Here is a 19,682-nt window from a genome sequence, read left to right as displayed (position 1 = left end):
TCTCTTCTCTCTTTCCTTTTCCTATTTCCCCCTTCTCCGAAACATTCTGACTTCAGGGTTGGGAAGCATGGGAAGCAATTTTGTTGAGGGTAGATGATGGGGTGAGGGATAGAGCTGTGGGCTTGGAAAGAGATGAGGATGGAGTAGGAAAAGACAGTATTTCCCTTTTCCTTCTCACTAAGAGACAAGGACTGGTTGTGTGTCTATGAGAGGGAGAAGAGCATCAATCAAATGCTCCTCTCCTATGTCACCAAAGGTACTATTCCCTGGTCCTGGGTCTGTAATTTTTATGATGAGGAGAGAAATTTTAGAAACTTCCTGGTTGTGGGGACTGTAATGTAATGGCCATGTAATCACCATACATGATCAGCATGAACAGCTACTCTACCCCTCCCTAGCTGTGTGACCTTAGGGCAGTCATATATCCTTTGAGATCTGATTTCCTTATTTGTAAATGAATCTAATGACATTTGCTCTACCTGGCTCACAGGTTGTAAAGAAAATGAATAGAGTAGTGAGACAAATACTAGATTTATGAGTCCCAGAAAGACCTGGGTTCTAATTCTGTCTCAGATACTTAATGTGTGACCCTGAGCTTGATAGTTAATTAATCAGTATATTTAATCAATCAGGTGTCTCATCATCAAAAAAAAGCTAGTTATGAAGATTAAATGAGATTTATAAAGATTAATTAATATGCTTTAAAGTGCCTTAAGAATCCTCAAGAACTATATCGAGTATTCCCAAAGTCTTAGTGGAGTTTTAAGTTTTGATAGCTTGAAGATTTTTAGCAAACCCTGTATAAGTGTTTGTTATTGCTACCACTTGTATTATCAATGAAGGCAAATCTCAAAATGCTGAATAAATCTGAGTTATTATTATTATTAGATATTTTGGGAGATAGAAAGAAGCCTAGGACATGTGCTCTTCTTTTAAGGATTGTACCATATGGTTGGAGTTGGGGGGGGACCTATTTAGATTGCTTTCTCATCTAATCTCATTGTTCTCTGCATCTATTTTAGGTACTTCTCTGATATAAGTATTTACTTCCCCATTTGAATGTAATCTTCTTGATATTAGGGATTCTCTCTCTGTATTGCCAATGCTTAGCATACAGAGCTCCATACCAAGAGTGTTTAATAAATACCTTTTAATTCATTCATTCTAAAATGCATTTTATCTCTGTATATATCTATATATCTATACATATCTATATCTATATCTCTCTATCTATATCTACATATATATATATATATGTGTGTGTGTGTGTGTGTGTGTGTATACTGTCCCTGCAAGATTGTAATCTCCATGAGGATAGGTATCATTTCTTATCTATCTTCTCTTTTCTAGAATGCCTAATAGAATATAGTGCAAACGTTCAATAAATGTCGAATAAGGAAATGAAAAGAACCACAATACTAACTGCAGATGCAAAGACTTAAGAGAATGAAGTAAACAATGCTACAGTGGGATTCTTCCCTGGTTCTGTACCTCCCTTAGACATCAAGAGGTGAGCAGAGACTCCCCTCCCTATTGTAGCATCTTTTTCTTTTATCTAAGTTTACACAGTTTTTTGCATCTAGAATAATGGATTCCCCACCCTGGGAGCTGGGTGGTGCTTGGAGATTTTGTGGGCAGAGAAGTCTTTTAAAAGGTCTAAAGGGGGGGGGGAAGCTAGGTGGTGCAGTGGATAGAGCACTGGCCCTGGAGTCAGGAGTATGGAGTACCTGAGTTCAAATCTGGCCTCAGACACTTAATAATTACCTAGCTGTGTGACCTTGGGCAAGTCACTTAACCCCATTGCCTTGCAAAAATTAAATTAAATTTAAAAAATTTAAAAAAAGGGTCTAAAGAAGGGCGGCTAGGTGGTGCAGTGGATAGAGCACCAGCCCTGGAGTCAGGAGTCCCTGAGTTCCAATCCAGCCTCACACACTTAATAATTACCTAGCTGTGTGGCCTTGGGCAAGCCACTGAACCCCATTAGCCTTGCAGGAAAAAAAAAGAAAAAAGGTCTAAAGGAAGGCCAGGGATATGCCCCCAAAAGCAGGTGTCTGATTATAGAAATCTACCTTTTTCTTCTTTTCTGAAGGAATAATACCATTCTTCCCCTTCCCTCTCTCTCTTTTTTAAAGGTTAGGTAACCCATATGCCAAGACAGAGGGATTATGGATTGGCTGAAAGTGTCTGAAGGGTCCTAGGGAATCATGGTAGAGTCAGTCCCAATAACCACCAGTCACTGTAACATTTTTAAAGACTGGAGGGGGTGGGTAGAATAAAGGGTCTTTCTGCTATTTTGGCATTCATCTGTTTCTAACTAGAGCTCACAAGGGAGGAGAAGCAGGTTTTCTGACCAGTAATCCCACCCAGCAGGCAGCAGGTTTGGAAACAAAGGGCTCTGTGTGTCCCGCCACATCGTGAGATGTTACGCCAGCCTGAGAGCAGCCCGTTCATTGGCTTGGGGGTGGTGCCAGTCTTCTCCAACAGGAAACATTTCCCCCATTATTGGGAGGATGGAACCTCATCCCCTCTCAGCTACTACCTTGTGTCTGCTTAGACAGGACTGAAAACAGCAAAGTGCTAAGTGAACAGCAGTCGGTGCTCTGGGAGGGAGCAGCAGGGATTTCATAAAAAAGAGAAGTTTTCTGTTTTTCTTGAAAGATTTTCTTTTATCCCTGGGTAGGAATCAGAGAAGGAAAGAGGTGTCATCTTTCATTTGCACGTTCTGAGGTGAAGGACTAACTGTGGCCTTGTTGTTTTTAGTTTGTTTTTTTTCTGAAAAGACAATTCTTGAGATTTCCCAGTTAAGGCTGGGTGTTCCACTCCTCTCCATACACTCCTTCCTCAATTGCAACTCTCTACCCCCCCCCCCCCCACCCCTTTGCCTCGGCTATCCCTCATGTCTGGAAAGTTCTGCCCTCTCACCTTCAAGATTCATATCAGATTCTATTTTTCTGAAAGAGATTTTTCCTGCTCCTACAAATGCTAATACATTCTTCTTTCAAATTACTTTCATTTATGCTGTATATATCTTGTATGTACACAGTAATTAATTTGTCTCCTCCACTAAAATGCACGACCCTTAAGGGCTGGGGCTAGTTTTTGGAGGGGGGGCAAAGGGGGTTTTCTTTGTATACCTAGGGCTTAGTACAATGCTCAGCATCTGTATGTTTAGTCATTTTTCAGTCATGTCCAACACTTCATGACTTCAAAGATATGAGTCGCTTGCCATTTCTTTCTCTAGTTCATTTTTACAGATGTGGAAACTGAGGCAAACGGTTAAATGACTTAACAATCACACAGCTAGTAAGTGTCTGAGGCTACGAAGATGAGTTCCTAACTCTATCCACTGCTCCACCTAGCTGTCCTTGCCCAGTACATGGAAAGCATTTAATAAATATCTGTTGAAAGACAAAGTAGAGGTACTTCTTACTGTAATCACTGTGGAGACAATAGCAAATCCCAGTAAACATTTCATGTTTTCCCTTTCGGTGTCCAGTTCGATGCTGAGGTCATTGATATAGTCATAATAAAGCCACCATAATACACCAGAGACAACTGGAAAACAAAACACCATGTGTCCTCAATCAATCTTCATACTTAAAAAATATGGATTCCAGAGGAGAGCTTGACCTGCAGCGTCTAAGTCTGACTCCTGCTGACCCCCCAGGAAGACCTCTCTTAAGTACAGGGGTCCCAAAGCACAGAAGGCTTTACAGGCAATAAGCTATATTTTTTTGAGAGAGTTGGGAAGGGAATGAGTCATGAGTGTGATTTGCAAAGTTCCAGTTTTTAAGGCTTTCCACTTCCCCCAGCAGTTGCTGTGAATCTTTGGGTGGTCTCCAAGAGGAGTCGAGTCAGAATAGGGTCCAGGCAACTGGAAAGGGGCAGTACTGTGCTCAGGAATCCAAATACAAGATAGGAATAGCCTAGTGCAAGGCAGAGAGACTTACTTTCTCCTTTATAATGTGACGACATATTTATCACCCACTTAAATCAGGAATAATTACAGGATTTTTGACTTGGAAGAGACTTTAAAAGTTAAATAGAAGTTAAATCTGTGCCTGAATGGGAAGCCCATCCCTAATATCTCCAACAAGTGATCAGCCAACTCCCACTTGAATCACCTCCCATATACTCTATATACATCTTGTTATTTATATAGTTTTTAATATAGTAAATTTATATTTATATAATTATTTATAGATTACTTCACTCCCCTTCCCCATTAGAATGTGAGCTTCTTGAGGTCAGGGACTGAGTTTTTGCCTTTCCTTGCATCACAATTCCTGGAATATAATAGGCTTAATAGATGACTGCTAACTAAATGACTGAAGGATCTGATGGATGGGGAGCAAATCACCTTCTAAGAGAGACCATTCTAATTTAGACTAGTCAGTTGTTCTTTTAAAAGTAATTTTTGAGGTGGCTAGGAGGTGAATATTTGCCTAGCTGTGTGGCCTTGGGCAAGCCACTTAACCCCATTTGCCTTGCAAAATAAAAAAATAATTTTTATTGCCGCCTTTTACTTTTGTGCCACAGTCACTTCTGGAGACCCTAACTATTCAGTGAAATCCACTTCTTGGACACTTCTACCTTTTGCTTCTGGTTCTGTCATCTGGGGACAGACCTGCCCCTTCTTCCACCTTACAGACCTTCAAATATTTGATGGCAACTCTCTGCTTCTCTGTAAGTCTTCTCTAGACTAGTTCATTCAGTGAAAACTTGCATGACAGCCTGAGTTTCCTTGCCACTCTTTGGGCCTTTCTCTGGATTTGTTCCTATTTGAGAATAGCCTTCTTAAAGTACTCATGGAGTGATCTAAGCAGGGCAGAGGACAGGATTATCATTTTTCTTGCCCTGGATGCCATTCCATTATTATTGCACCTTGAAGAAAATGAAATCCCTGAGGGTTAATTCATTAGCCCCAATTCACATAGGTATCAGTTCTAAATAGTAAGTAACAACATACCAACTACCATGGAAACCTTTGTGTTTTTGAAACCTTATCAACCAGTGTAGTGACTGGTATGCAGTAGGTGCTTAATAAATGCTGGTCTTCTTAAAATACCCTTGAATTTATAAACGAAAGGTCAGAATTGAGAAAAAGCATCATAAACCATCCTGACCCTCTTAAGAACATACCTTGATATGAAGAAAAAGGGAGAAAAGCATTTATGTAACTGTGCTAATCAAATTACAAGTATCATCTCTTTTGAACCTCACAAGTATATGAAACAGATGCTGTTCTGTTATTACGACTGTTTTACAGTTAAGGAAACTGAGGCAGATAGTGATTAAAGTGACTCGTCCAGGGTTATACAACTATTAAATGCCTGAGGCCAAATTTGAACTCAACTCTCCCTGACTGTAGACCTAGTCTTTAATCCATTGAGCCATCTTAGCTGCCTCAAAGGAACACATATTTCCCAAAACAAGCAGTGCTGAACTTGGAATAAGGAAGAATTGGGCTCCTATCCCATTCCCAGCTCTTATGAGTTGTTTCACCACAGGCAAGGTACACTCAGGTTCAGTTTATTCTGATGCAAAATGCGGAGAATACCTGAGGATCTACTTCTCAGTGTTATGAGATAACATTTCTTAAGCACCTTGTAAGTCTTAAAATGTTATAAAAATGTGAGTCCTTAATGCTGTCCTTAATGGACTGATTTTCAGCTGATGGAAATGTCAGTCCAGAAGTAACTCTTTAGTCAATTCTCCACAAGTATCAGTTAATTTTTAGGACTACTTGGCGGAAGATTAGATATATGATTTGTTAGAGAGGATAGAGAGGCAGTCTTTGTATAGGAAAGATCTGATTTTAAGTCCCACTTGTGTCATATACTAGTTGTGTGACCTTGGGCAAGTCTACTTCTCAGTGTCCCAGCTCATGTTGCTAATTCCCATAATCAATGAAATCATAGATCTCAATGAAAATAAAAATATGACCCATGAAGAAATACTTACACAGGAGACCCAAAATAACCAAGGAAATGAAAATATGAAGCAGGAGGGTGGTGATGAATCGGAAGGTGAACATCATGGTTAGAGACAAGGCTGCAAAAACAAGAGGAGAAATCACAGGTGCCAATAATGAGGACAATGGACTGATGTGCATGATGATCATGATGGTCACTGGATTTTCTGGAAGTACCAGGATCATGAGCTTTATGTGTCCTTTAAAAGCTCTGGGGAAGTCTGAATGTTGCTAAAAGGAGATCAGAAGAACAGTTCAGCATTCTTAAGGGAGATTGATCAATCAACTGATCAATCAATAAGGCATTTATTGAATGCCTACCATGTGCCAGTCATTGAGCTGTTTGCTTAGTTGCATGAAACCTGACCTACTCAGGACAAGGAGCCATAAGTTATTCATAAATGTCAGGATTTTGCTGGATTGTAAAATTATAATTAAATTTGTTGTACCCTGGAGAGTACAGTCTGGGTCATGTCTTTCTTTGGTTCCCTGGGGCCTAAGCTTAGCACCTCAAACATAAAATTATTAAGATTATATAGAAATACTTATGGAGTTTCAAATTCCAAACTGATTCTGCTTCAATTGTAAAATGACTGGACTCCAATCCTATATTCAGAATTCTCTTTGCCTCATATGGGAGGGGATTAAATGAAATTTTAGCTCCAATTTCTTGCAAGTATGCAAAGTTATTAATATGAAGGTCAAAATGTAAACTCCTGAAAGGCAGGCATTATTTCCTTTATGTCTTTGTGATTGCTATGTTGTTACCTGGCACATTGCAGACCTTAATAAATGCTTACTAAAATGAATTGAAGATCTTTTCCCAGTGCTTCCTGAAGTTGAGGTCCTCTCTAGTCTAGTCTAGGGGTCACTCTGGCTTTCCAGGCTTATTTCTATTACTACTCCTTTCCCCTATTCTTCAGTCATTTTGGACAGTCCTTCACCTTTAAACATTTATGTACAATGCTCTTCTTGCCTGTTGTTTCATTATATTTGGAATGCCCATCTGCATCTTTTTCAACCCTTTAAAGACCAACACCAAACACCTCTTCCTAGGATCTTTCTATAATTCCTTCTTCCCTATGTTGTCAACAATATCCTCCCTCAGCTTTTTATGGTTAGCAATTTCTCTTTTTTAAAATTTGTATATATTTTTAATTACATGTAAAGATAATGTTTAACATTCATTTTCAAAATAAAATTTTGAGTTTAAAATTTTCTTCCTCCCCCTCTTCCTAAAAGGGTAAGCAATTTGATATAGGTTATACATGAATGTACAATTGTGTAAAGCATAATTCTGTAATAGTCATGTTTTGAAAAGAGAAACAAAACAATGTGGGGAAAAAAATAAAGTGTGCTTCAGTTTGCATTCAGATTCTATCATTTTTTTTTCCTCTGGAGGTTGGTGGCATTTTCCACGATGAATCTTTTGGAATTGTCTTGGATTATTTTATTGCTGAGAAGAGCAAAGTCTAGCAGAGGTGATCATTACACAAAGTTGCCATTATTGTGTACAATGTTCTCCTGGTTCTACTCACTTTGTCTTGTTTAGCAACTCTTTAATGCACTTCTCATGAAATGTTGTGAATAATAGCTATATACATGGATCACTTTTCTCCCTACTCGACTATTTGTCCTTTGAGAGTAGAGGAGACTGGTTGGAATTAGGAGTTTGAATGTTACCTATGATGCTTTCTAATAGTGTGACCCAGGGTCAGTTACTTAAACCTCTTTGATATGTCTTCCTCATCAGTAAAATGAGGATGAGAAAAAGTGCCTGTACCACAGTCTTTGGGGGATGACTGAGCAAGTAGTGGTATGTGAGTGAATATAATGTAATAGTATTGTTTTATAAGAAGTGATGAGCAGAAAAACCTGGAAGGACATAAAGACATCAGCAGATCTAGGAGAACATTATATTCAGTAACAGCAACATTGTGGGATGATGAACTATGATAGACTTAAGCTCTTCTTAGCTATACAGAGATCAAAGACAATTCCAAAACACTGGTGGTGTAAAATACTATCTACATCCAAAGAAAGAACTTTGTCACCCAAATGAGGATCAAACATACTATTTCCACTTTAAAAATTTTTTTTTCTTTCTTGTGCTTTTCCCACTTTGGTTCTGATTTTTCTTTTACAACACGACTAATATGCATATATATTTAACATGATTGTTATAACCTATACCAGATTACTTGTTGCCTTGGATTGGGGCAGGGAAGGAAGAAAAATCTGGAACTCATAATTTCACAAAAATGAATATTGAAAACTATCTTTATGTGTAATTGAAAAAATACTATTAAGATTAAAATAATAAAAACATCAAAAAAAGAAAATAAAGAAAGGCTCTAATGAGATAGATGGAATCGTAGACTTAGAGCTACAAGGATCTCAGAGGCTTCCTCCAATTCTCCTACTTGACAGATGAGGGAACTGAGGCTTTGGAGGAAAAAGGGATTTGCCCAGGATCTCAAAGGCAGTAAGTATCAGAGGAAAGGGACTAAGGTCCTTTAAACTCCAAATCTAGTGCTCTTGTCACTGTATGATATTTTTTGTAAACCTCAGGAGCTGTATAACTGTCATTTAATATCATCGTCATGTCTGACATCAATTCTAGACATCCCTCAGGACTTGGCACAGGAAGCATTTAGTAAATGTTTGCCGATCTGCTATTTAGTTAATCATGTGAAAGACCCTGAATTGCTATGATTTTAGGATTTTTTCAAGTTTTTCAATTTTTCAATTTTCAATTAGAAAATTTTCAATTTCAATTTTTTCAATTTTTCAAATATTTCAATGAAAAACTCAGGTCCAAGCCCTGACAGTCACTTGAAAAAAAGGCAAAGAGCCTTCACTCTGAGAGGGACCCAAAGAATGCAAGCATGAAGATAAATTCCCTAAGCTAGGAGGTGAACATGCACACAGGATAGACCCAGCCCAGTTTGAGGCTCATAGGAATTCATTACACCCTTGTGGAAAGTAGTCAGAAAAGAAAATTACCTACTGCGAGGATACACAGGCCGAATACAGTTTCTCTGCCTGACATGATTCCACTTAGAATTTGATGGAGGGTGTCCACATCATTGATCAAAACGGATGCGAACATGGAGTAACACTCAGGGGTTTGAGGGATGCAGCGATTGAACAAGGGGAAAGATTTGCTAAAAATTAAAAAGAATGTATGGTAATGCTGTGGTAAGTTCTTCTAGTCAGTATGCAAACACTCACAGGAGAATTAGAGTAATTACTAATAACTAACATTTATGGAGTATTTTTATGTGATATGTTAAGCACTTTACAAACATCATATTTGATCCTCTCAACTCTGGGAGGGATGGGCTATTATCTATATTTTACAGCTGAGGAAACTGAGGCAAACAGAATTTAAGTGACTTTCCCAGATTTCTGAGGTTATATTTGAACTCTAGTATTTTTGACACCAAGCCCACTGTCCACTATAGCAATACCAGCTGTTCCCCTTTCTCCCCCTCTCTAATTTCCAACTTCTTATCCCCCAAACACCAGAGACATGAACAAAAGTCATCAAGATGGCCTTGCTTAGTTACATTGAGCATCTTATATTCTGGATATGATGGAAATTAAGCAAGCTCATATTGAAGAAAAGGCTATCTTCCAATAACAATTTTTTTCTCTTCTGAAACAAATCTGCCTATGGTTTAAGTTGTGTGATCATGTTTGCCTTTCATTCTTTCTTTTTTTTTTGGTTTTTTTCAAGGCAATGGGGTGAAGTGACTTGTCCAAGGTCTGATGCCACATTTGAACTCAGGTCCTCCTGACTCCAGGATGGGCGCTCTCTCCACTGTTACCACCTAGCTGCCCCTGCCCTCCATTCTTCTTCTTTTTTTGGTGTTTCTGCCCTCCATTCTTGAAGAAGACCATGACAAGCATGTGAATTTGATTTGAATGACTGTGCTATGTCACCAGCCTCACTCTCTCCTCTAGAACCATCTGGGTCCAGTGGCCAGAAATAAATCACATTGACTGGAGATGGCCCTGAATATAAGACAATCCGGGTTAAGTGACTTGCCCAAGGTCACACAGCTAGTAAGCATCAACTTTCTGAGATCAGATTCAAATTCAGGTCCTTCTGACTCAAGGGCTGGTGCTTTGCATCATTTAGCTGCCCATTATTTTCGGGTTGCCTGGGACACTGAGAAGTCAAGTGACTTGCCAGGACTGCCTTTTGGCTTTCTTTGTTTCCCAACAACTCAGCACACAGTCCTAACATGTTGCTCTTGTGTAGTTGTCCAGTTGTGTCCGACACTTCATGGCCCTATCTATAGACCATAGCAGGACAATACTGCGCATGGGGTTTTCTTGGAGGATTTTGCCATTTCCTTCTCTAATGAATTAAGGCAAAGGTTAAGTGATTTGCCCAGGGTCACACATCTAGTAAGTATCTGAAGTCAGATTTAAACTGAGGTCTCCCTGACTCCAGGTCCAGCGCTCAATCCACTGAATCATCTAGCTGCCTCATTACAAAAGGAGCTATTTAATAAATACTTACTGACTGAACTTGCCCAAGGTGTCCCACACATTGATACTTGAACTCAGGTCTTCTGGCTTTTAGATCTAACCTTCTTCCCCATATGCCCTAAACCTTTGCATATTTCTCAGGCCAAAGTTTCTACAATTGGAATCATGTTTCCTAAAGAACTTGGTGGTAGTGGCAGAGGTTGGTGAAACATAATGCAATTATAGCAATTGTAGATCAGAGCACATTTACAAGACTGTTGCTCTTCTGGAGAGGGAAAGAGAAGGGACTGGAGACTTTGCCATAAAACAGAAGGTGAGGTGACCAAACACCTTGTCATAAAATATTCAGCTGAAGACAATATAAATATTTAGCCTAAGAAGTCTCTGGAGGCCAAGGTAGCGGTCTGAAAGGCTCTCACCTATTTAATTTGGTGTGCTAGAGGGCTAAAGAAGTTGGAGCAATGGTTGCAGAGAAGCCACATTAGATAAAGAAAAACTTCTAAATACTGAATCATTGTAGAGAGGAACAGGAAGTCTTCAGAGGGAGTGAGTTGTCATTTATTGGGGAGTTTCAAGGAGAGCCAGCATGGTCACTGATCAGGGAAATTACAGAGGATTTTCGGCCTTTTCCTACTCCTCCTACTTGGAGTTAGAGATAATACCTGCTAGTTCTCTCTGCCTTTCTAGCTGACATCTGCAGAGGGCAGTAGCTACTTGACTTTCTGCACTGAATATTTGCTATAAGCACCCAGAAACAACAGTAATGACATTTATACTGATGCTCTGCACTATAAAGCATTTTATATATGCCATCTCATTTGAGTCTCATTACAGTATTGTGAGGTGACCATTCCATTCTAAAGATGAAGAAATTGAGGCAGAGAAGTGAGGGAACTTCCTCATGGCTACATGGTTTCTAAGGTAACAGAAGCAAGATTTGAACGTAGCTCTTCTTGATTCCAAGTCCAACATGCTTTTCATTCTCCTATGGGGCAAGGAGGAGGGAGGCAGTTATCATTGCCCCATTCTGTCACTGGGACTGGAACTGTCAGTGCCGGGGGGAGGGAATGTAATAATCCTACCTAGTTTCCTTCACTATAAGACTCTTTCAGTTATCACTAAGCTTCCAGGCTCTAGACCCAGCCCGTCCATTTCCAGGAAAGTATCAGACTGAGATAGAAAACAAAAGGGCTGCTCCTGAAATGAAGGGGATCAGAGATCTCTTTCCCCACATGACTTTCCTGACCATCATTGCTATTGACTCTGGGCCTCTGCTTTGATAATCAAATGGACAATTCAACTGGTATTTCCTTTGTCCTTTGGCTCCTAAACTTCAATCTCCTATTGCACACTAGATAATGTGGTTTGGAACGGATGGTTACTAATGCAAATACTTTTTTTCTTTTGTTGCCAGCAATCTTGGCATTGGGCAGCTATCCTCTTGCAACTTTCCTCCCTTTTAGTGTCAAATTCCTAGGTAGAGAAGTTTACACAGACTCATTCTGCTTCCTCCATGGCTACTTCTTAATGCTTTGGTTTCTGAGTCTATAATCAACTGAAACTGCTTTCTCCAAAGTTATCAAGAATCTCTGTTTTGGTTGCTTCAAAAAATTGTATGTGCCTTTTATTTTTTTTATACATGTGTCTGGTTTTCCGACCTTGCAATTTGAACCTTTACTTCAAACAAAGAAAAGCATCAAAGGCATTGTCAAATGATATGGAGACAATGTCAAATAGTGCTTACTGAATTTTGCACCTCTATTAACTCACCTAGCTACTGCAGGGAGGGAGATAAGTTTGTTTTCCAGAGCTGAGACTATAATTAAAATTCATTAATGTTTAATTGTCTTTTAGTGTTGTGATCAATATATGCACTGTGCACATTGTTCTCATGGTTATATTTTCTTTGACTTACTTTGATCAAACAAGTCTTTCCATGTGTCTCCGAATTCTTTAAATTAACCCCATTACATTCATGTACCAATGATTCCTAGCTACTCTTCAACTGATGACACCCATTTTGTTTCCATTTTTTGCTCCCACAAAGTGAGCTTTGAAGATTTTGTTATAAAGAGAATCTTTCTGTCATTGACCTACTTGGGGATATGCCCTTTATTGGCCATGATCTTTTAAATACCATAGCCAGTCTTTTTCTTATGCTCATTCTTCTTGACTTCTCCCTGGCTTTGGATATTATTAATGATCCCTTCCTGCTAGATATTTCTCCTCTTTTGTGTTCTAGGAAACTTTTATCCTGCTTCTCCTTCTCCCTAGACTAGTTACTTTTGCTCATTCTTTCTCTTCCACTAAACATAGTTGTCTTCCAAAGCACTCTCAGTGGTATGATTCTTTTCTCTATAATCTCTACCATGATGATCTCATTTATTCCCTTGGATTGTCAAGGACATATTACTGTCCTTCATTACTAACTGCCTGTTGAACATCTCCAACCTGATTATCTCATCAACATCTCAAATTCAATGCATCCCAAACTCAAGTCAAAAATTTTCTCCAGACCTTCCCTTCTTCTAAACTTGTCCTTTTCTGTTGAGAGCACCATCATCTACCCAGTTCATAACTTTAGAGTTATTTACTTGTCCCATGCTCTTATGTCCCTATAATTAGTTGGCAAGCCCTAAGATTTATCTATCCTTATACAGTTACCATACTAATTTAGATCTCATTGTTTCATACCTGGAACTACCATCATAGTCCTCTAATCTTGGCCCATAGATTTGTTCATTCTCAAATCATCCTCCACATAGTTGTCAAAATGATATTCCTAAAGTAAAGGTCTGACTTTGTCATCCCATTCCCTCCTTTTAATAAACTACTCATGGTGGGGGGGGGCAGTTAGGTGATGCAGTGGATAGAGTACCAACTCTGGAGTCAGGAAGACCTGAATTCAAATCCAGCCTCAAACATTTAATACTTACTAGCTGTGTATTCTTGAGCAAGTCAACTTAACCCCATTCATTGCCCCACCAAAAAACAACAAACAAAAAATTCCTCAAGGTCCATTTCCTGTATAGTGGGAGCCAAACCATTCTCCAACAAAGTACATGAACATATTCTACTTTATGTTTCCAGCTAGCTATATATGTGGCTCAGTGTTAGGATATTTTGGAGATGATGAACTCCTTGGCTGTTTCTAGCCATTTGGTGATGATCATTGAAAGGACTTAGTGTTCTGGTATGATATAGTAAATCTTGAGTGTCCTTTGGCCCTTCTCCATCTTCATGATAGTGGTAAGGGGTAGAGTGCTATGGCAGTTAAAAGAGATCATTTCTGACTGGCACTCTTGGTTTTGACTGTTCAGGTAAATTCTAAGGGGTTCTAGAGTTATCATTAGAGCAGCATGGAGGCAACATTCCTGAAGAGGACAATCACAGCCAAGAAAGGAGTATCTTAAGTCTTATTGTGAGGACAATGATGAGCCAAGGTAAAATGTGAAATACCTAATCAGCAGTACTGCAAATTAATTACAATAGTAGTTTTAAGTTAAATTACTAAATCTGTTTCAGTCTGTTCATTCATGCTTGTGGTATATCCTGTATTTAGCATTCCTTTTGTGTGTAGGAATTAATTATCTGTCCTATTACTGATTCTAATTGTATAGTGGATTCCTTTTTTATGCCTCACTTTAAGGAGACTTAGACATGAGTCATCAATGAAGCTTTAATATTTGTTTCCTAGGGATGGAGACTTAACAAGCTTAAGAATCTCCATTTAACTGGAGATGTGCTCCTCATAGGTCTGAATCCAGTCTAAACAGCATTCCTTAGTACTAGTTCCACTTCTGTGGTTTCCCAAAAACTTCCTCTCTCATTCCCTCCCAGCATGCCAGTGCCTAGAATGCAATCCTTCTCACTTCTGCCATTCAGAATCCTTGTCTTCCCTACAAAGCTTGATTTTAAGAAACCTTCCATAATCTTCCCAATCTGCTTCCTCAGACTACCTTGCCTTTATCTGCATACCCCAGAAGAACGGTAAGGTCCTTGAAGACAGGGGTTGGTATGTTTTTGCCTTTGTATCCTCAACATGCTGCAAATAGGAAGTATTCAATAAGAGTTTGATGTACTAAATTAGGAACTCGTAATATATACTGGTGTTTAATATAGAGTCAATGAATGAATAAACAAGGAAGACAGTTGCTGGCATAAATGATGCCATGGCCAGGCTCTCTCTTTATACAAACTGCTCAGTTTTTTTTTTATTCTGTTCGGTGCAGCCAGAGTTGGTACCCCCAGGGCACCAACTATTAAAACTCACCTGACCCTGAGCCTGACTGTCTCCTTTTCATGTTAAGTTCATTCACATCCTAAGGGGCACTGAAATATCTGCAAACCAGTCTAGGCTGCATTTTCTATCTGGTCTTGTATTTATTCTTCTTTCTCCCTTTCCTATCTCATTCTTAACAATGAAATCGCTGAACCCCCAAACCATTTGTCTGACTTCTTTTCTCCTTCCTCATTCTTTTTTCTTGCTTCTTTCTCCACCCTATTCAATAACACAAAAAGATCACTCAATATACTATCATCTGCAGAGGTAGTCAATGTGTTGACTTATTTTCCTTGACTTTATACATGGAATAAGGGAGGATATCTATTTGAAGGGGGTGGAGGACAAAGAAAGGGGTAGAGGGAATGGGTATCACCCCAAAAGGGATCAATGAAACATTTTAAAATTTTACATTAAGACAACAAGAAGTACAGAAGACCCTGAACAATTTTGTCCTTAGAACTTGATAAGTTACATATATGTGTATGTATGTATATGTAAAAATTTCATAGAGAATAAGCATTGCTTTTGTGATTTAATTAGCATAAACACTTCCTAGATAAGCAAACTCCCTCGATCATTGAAGCTCAGTAACTGCTGAACCTTATTCTTAGGGCATTATTGGAGCTCTGAGAAGGTTCCTAAAGGGATCCCAAAGCACAGTGTGTTCATGTGTGTATCACAGGATACCAAAAGACTAAGGAAATAAGAGGGAGCAACAAGACCAATACTGAAGTGCTTCATTAAGGACAGGAGTTGGGGAAGAGAAGACAAAGAGACAGGTATTGAATTCCTTAAGAAGAACTTGGAGTCCAGTCAACAATGAACAATACCAACAGCTAGCATTTCTATGGTGTTGTAAGATTTGCAAAAGGCTTTACAATGGTATTTCATTTGATTCTCCCAACTTACCCTGAGAGGTGGGTGCTATTATTAGATACATTTTCCAGATGAGGAAACTGAGGCAGCCAAGGGTTAAGTGACTATCTCAGGGTGACACAGCTAGGAAGCATCTGAGGCTGGATTTGAAGTCAGGTCTTCCTAACTCCATGTCCAGAACTCTTATCTACTATGCTGCCTTTCTGCTTCTTGAATGTGACTTGGGTAATAATATTTTAATGGAGTAAATTTGATGAATGATGGCAGCAAAGGGAGAATCTGGAAGTTGCATTGGAGCATGAGGAGAGCTGTGACTCTCCCTCCAGAATCAATGTTCTCTCTGCTGTTGGCATAATCTTCCTTTCCCCAGGTTCTTATCAGTGTTATTTAACTTTGAGAAGAGCATTAGTTTCCTGAAAAGCATTTTTTTTTTGTAGCTCCTCCTGAAAATGTCCAGGGACAAGTGAGAAAGCTCCCCAGGGGAAGGGATCATGATTACAAGTCTAGGAAGAAAAAAACTTAAAGTGTTGGATGAAGTTTGGGGGGGGGGGGGCGGTGAGGAAGATGGGTAAGAAGAGAGCAGAGACAGGAGATAAGATATCCACTGGTCATGACATTGACCATGAAAGCTGAGGATGTCTTCTCACACTTCCCAATTACCCAGATGGGGATTTTCTTCCTAGAACTTGTTATTCCCTTTATACAGATCTTTGATCATGTAACGTGAATGGGTTTGGGATTTTTTTTTTGGTTGTTTAAATAATATTTTCTATAGTCAAGTTTCCATACTTTACTAATTATGACTATAAATGAGTCTGCCAAAGGATGGGGAAGATCTCTGAGAAAGTGTTTCTTTATATTTCACAAAATACACAAATTGAACCATCATATCCTGACTTAGCTCACATCATTAGATTTCAAAACCAAGACTGGTTTTTACCTTTGTTCATATGTCCAATGCTTGAGATAGACATAATAAATTTTTATTGACTTGACTGGTGGTCAAGAGGATTTTGTGAGGGCACATTTTAAATCACTTGTTATAGATGTCTCACAGTTAAGTTCTCCAGCAGAACTATTACTTCTCTCTGCTCTTCAGACCACAAACTTGTCTTAATTCTTACATCTGTGATCACCATATATGGCCTCTGTCAGGCAGATTCCCTGAAGCAGAGGTTTTTCCTTGCCCAAGTCACTAGTGAGAAGAAAGGAGAATACAGAGAGGGCCAGAAGAGAAACTACCAACCCAAATGACCCAGGAACCAGACAAAGAAAGTTAAGGACTTTTCAATGCCATACATTTCAGGTGGAAAGGAGCAAGAATGAGGATATAGGAACCTCCTTGGTTACTTGAGGTAAGATTCATTTTCCCCTTCTCTAGTTCTTTGATACACTTGTCTGTGTAGTATAATAAGCACCTTGTCACATACTAACTGTCCCAGTGGCATGATTTTAATATTCTTTTATCTACTATCTTATTCAGTACCAGTCTTTATAATACTTATATAGTCATATAATATACTTATATTATTATATAATATATAGTATATCATCATATAATTATAATAGACTTATAATAGTCTTATAATAGACTTCTCCCAGGTAAGGAGTGTGCCTCACAAAGTGCTGAGGCTATACATGGAAAGGACTCAGAGATTTGTTGATTGATTGATTGGTGAAGCCTCTGAAGAAGAAGCAGTATTAAGATGAGAGAGACTAGCTTGTTCATTTCCATATCACTTCACTTTTCCTTTTTCAAACTAAAACAAATTTTAACCAGATTCACTGGGAAATAGTTTGCACAGCTGCTATCTTCTCCTCAGTGATGCCTCCCTGATTTTCCCATTATGAGATCTCTCTCCTTCTTCAGTTTCTCCTGTACTATACGTATTTGTGTCCGTTTTTTTTTTAGATTTTTTTTTCAAGGCAATGGGGTTAAGTGACTTGCCCAAGGCCACATGGCTAGGTAATTATTAAGTGTCTGAGGCCAGATTTGAACTCAGGTACTCCTGACTCCAAGGCTGATGCTCTATCCACTGCACCACCTAGCCACCCCTGTGTCCATGTTATAACAGAGTGTAAGCTCCTCGAAGTTAGGAATCCTATCATTTGTATCTCTGAATTCTATCATTTGTAGCTTCCACTTAACAGTTAGCATAGAAAATTTCCAGTTTGGGTACTCTACACCTAATGATGACATAGTAGATAAGACCTACAGAGAGTGACACAACATATCTTTAGAAGCACCTGGAGTGGAAGCATCTTGTGGGGTTCCTTCCTACTGCTGGTCTCTGGGATAAACTTGCTGCTTGCTACTACTACTCTCAGGGATACACTGAGAAGTTGGTAATAAAGTGAGGGAAAGCCCTGTCCACAGAGTCCTTGTAGGACTCAGGTGGATGTAAGGACCCAGACCTGTTTACCATGGGAGTCAACATATACCAGAAGGTCCCTGAAGTCTGCCTCAAAGAGTCCTCACTGATGCACCTGGAGCCCACTATGACACTGGAGGAGTTACAACACAGAAGTACTGGTAGCTCCCTCCTGCAAAAACAGAACATCTGAAAGTATAAGAAATTGGACAGGAACAAAAAAAAGTTAGTACAGTGCAACATCCCCAGGACAGATATGGCCTCAAGGAAGGCACCACTGGTTCCTCCCCAAAACATGATCTCTCTTCAGAAGAAGAGTTGAAGGGAGGGGTGCAGAGAAAAGATTGTTCTCCCAAGGATGTTTTTTGAAAAAGCAAGAACTGGAAGATGTTATCTTCTTACCTTATCTTTCATGGACCATAAATTCCTTGAATCCCATCCTCACAAATAACTTTCCCAGGTTCCTAGCAGCCCATTATTTTTCTACATAAGGGTAGCTGAGTGCAAGCCCAATTGACTGCCAAATTTTTCTCCCTCCATTCTTTGCAGCACAGATTAATAGTAGGACAAATGAAGAAACAATCCCAGGGGATTCTTTGGTAGCAAAATGACCCCAAATAACAAAGGTCTAAGAGTGGCCAGACACCTAAAATTTAAATGGTTTGCCTAGCGTCATACAGCTAGTAAATGTGAGAGGCTAGATTTGAACCTACAACTCAAAGATGAGCATTCTATTCACTACACTGAACTGCTTTTCATATGGGCTGTCTTGAATGTGGCAGGTACTGGAAAAGTACCTGCTGATTGTGAAAAGCAGAAATCCTAATAGCATATAATAGGAATCACTTGTATACAAATAAGGTATCCATAAGTTATAAACAATGAAAAAACCAAAACTCCTAGTCCCCTGATTTGTAAACTTAAAATTGAGAATCCTACACAGCACTGAATGCACATGGATAATGTAAAATAGGTACCACGAGCTTGCATTATCTGCTGAGCCATGCTTCCATTACTGATTTTGTGTCTGTACAACCTGGAGGGCGTCCTTGATCCTCAGACATTGCTGGAATGGGTGTATCAGCCATCCCAGTGACCGATAAAGTGAGAAGAAACAATTGGTTTATTCAGAGAGAGGTATTTGGAAAATGTTCTTTGGTGCCACAGCCAAACATCTCAAGTTTTACAGTCTCCCAGTCTTGCCAACATTAAGCCAGGATAAGATTTTTTTACCTCTCAGAAAAAGGGGGGAGAAAACCACATTAGTAGAACAATCCAAAATAAAATTCCCCACTTCCCTTGAGTACAAAAGAGGACAGAATTGGGGAGATAATCTTGGTCCCCTTCAGGTTAAGAAATGTCAATCAGTCAGTAGGCAGGGAATGGCATTTGTTCATCTTAGTCTTCATCTAATGAGTCAACATTAAGAGGCTACGTGTTTACAGGATCAGTGGTTTCATGGGATAGCTACAATACATGATATACAACATTCCGGCAAGATATCCACCTGAACTTTAACTTTGACTTGGTTTTGTTTTGTTTTGAATTTAAACTCTCCAAGTCTAATAAGCAGAAAAAAAGCTACCTGCTTACCCGTAACAGGTCATAGGGGATGGAATCTGAAAGACTTGTATCTGAATTCCATATCCCATACTTAATAGGCTGGGGGATG

The 19,682-nt window shown here is 39.2% G+C and overlaps 1 protein-coding gene across 1 annotated transcript in view; it reads right to left on the bottom strand.

Annotated features, from left to right (window-relative positions):
• The window catches only part of SLC44A3 (solute carrier family 44 member 3), a 99,638-nt gene that overhangs the window by 62,265 nt on the left and 17,691 nt on the right, over window positions 1–19,682 (bottom strand). Inside the window, exons 6-8 of the mRNA XM_074188217.1 lie at window positions 8,981–9,141; window positions 5,965–6,054; window positions 3,431–3,555 (exon numbers count right to left, since the gene is read on the bottom strand). Coding sequence (XP_074044318.1) covers window positions 3,431–3,555; window positions 5,965–6,054; window positions 8,981–9,141 — 376 coding nt within the window. The remainder of the gene's footprint in view (window positions 1–3,430; window positions 3,556–5,964; window positions 6,055–8,980; window positions 9,142–19,682) is intronic.

The sequence above is a fragment of the Macrotis lagotis genome, chromosome 5, assembly GCF_037893015.1.
Source record: "Macrotis lagotis isolate mMagLag1 chromosome 5, bilby.v1.9.chrom.fasta, whole genome shotgun sequence".
Taxonomy (NCBI): Eukaryota; Metazoa; Chordata; class Mammalia; order Peramelemorphia; family Peramelidae; genus Macrotis; species Macrotis lagotis.
This window is presented reverse-complemented; position numbering and strand designations above follow the sequence as displayed.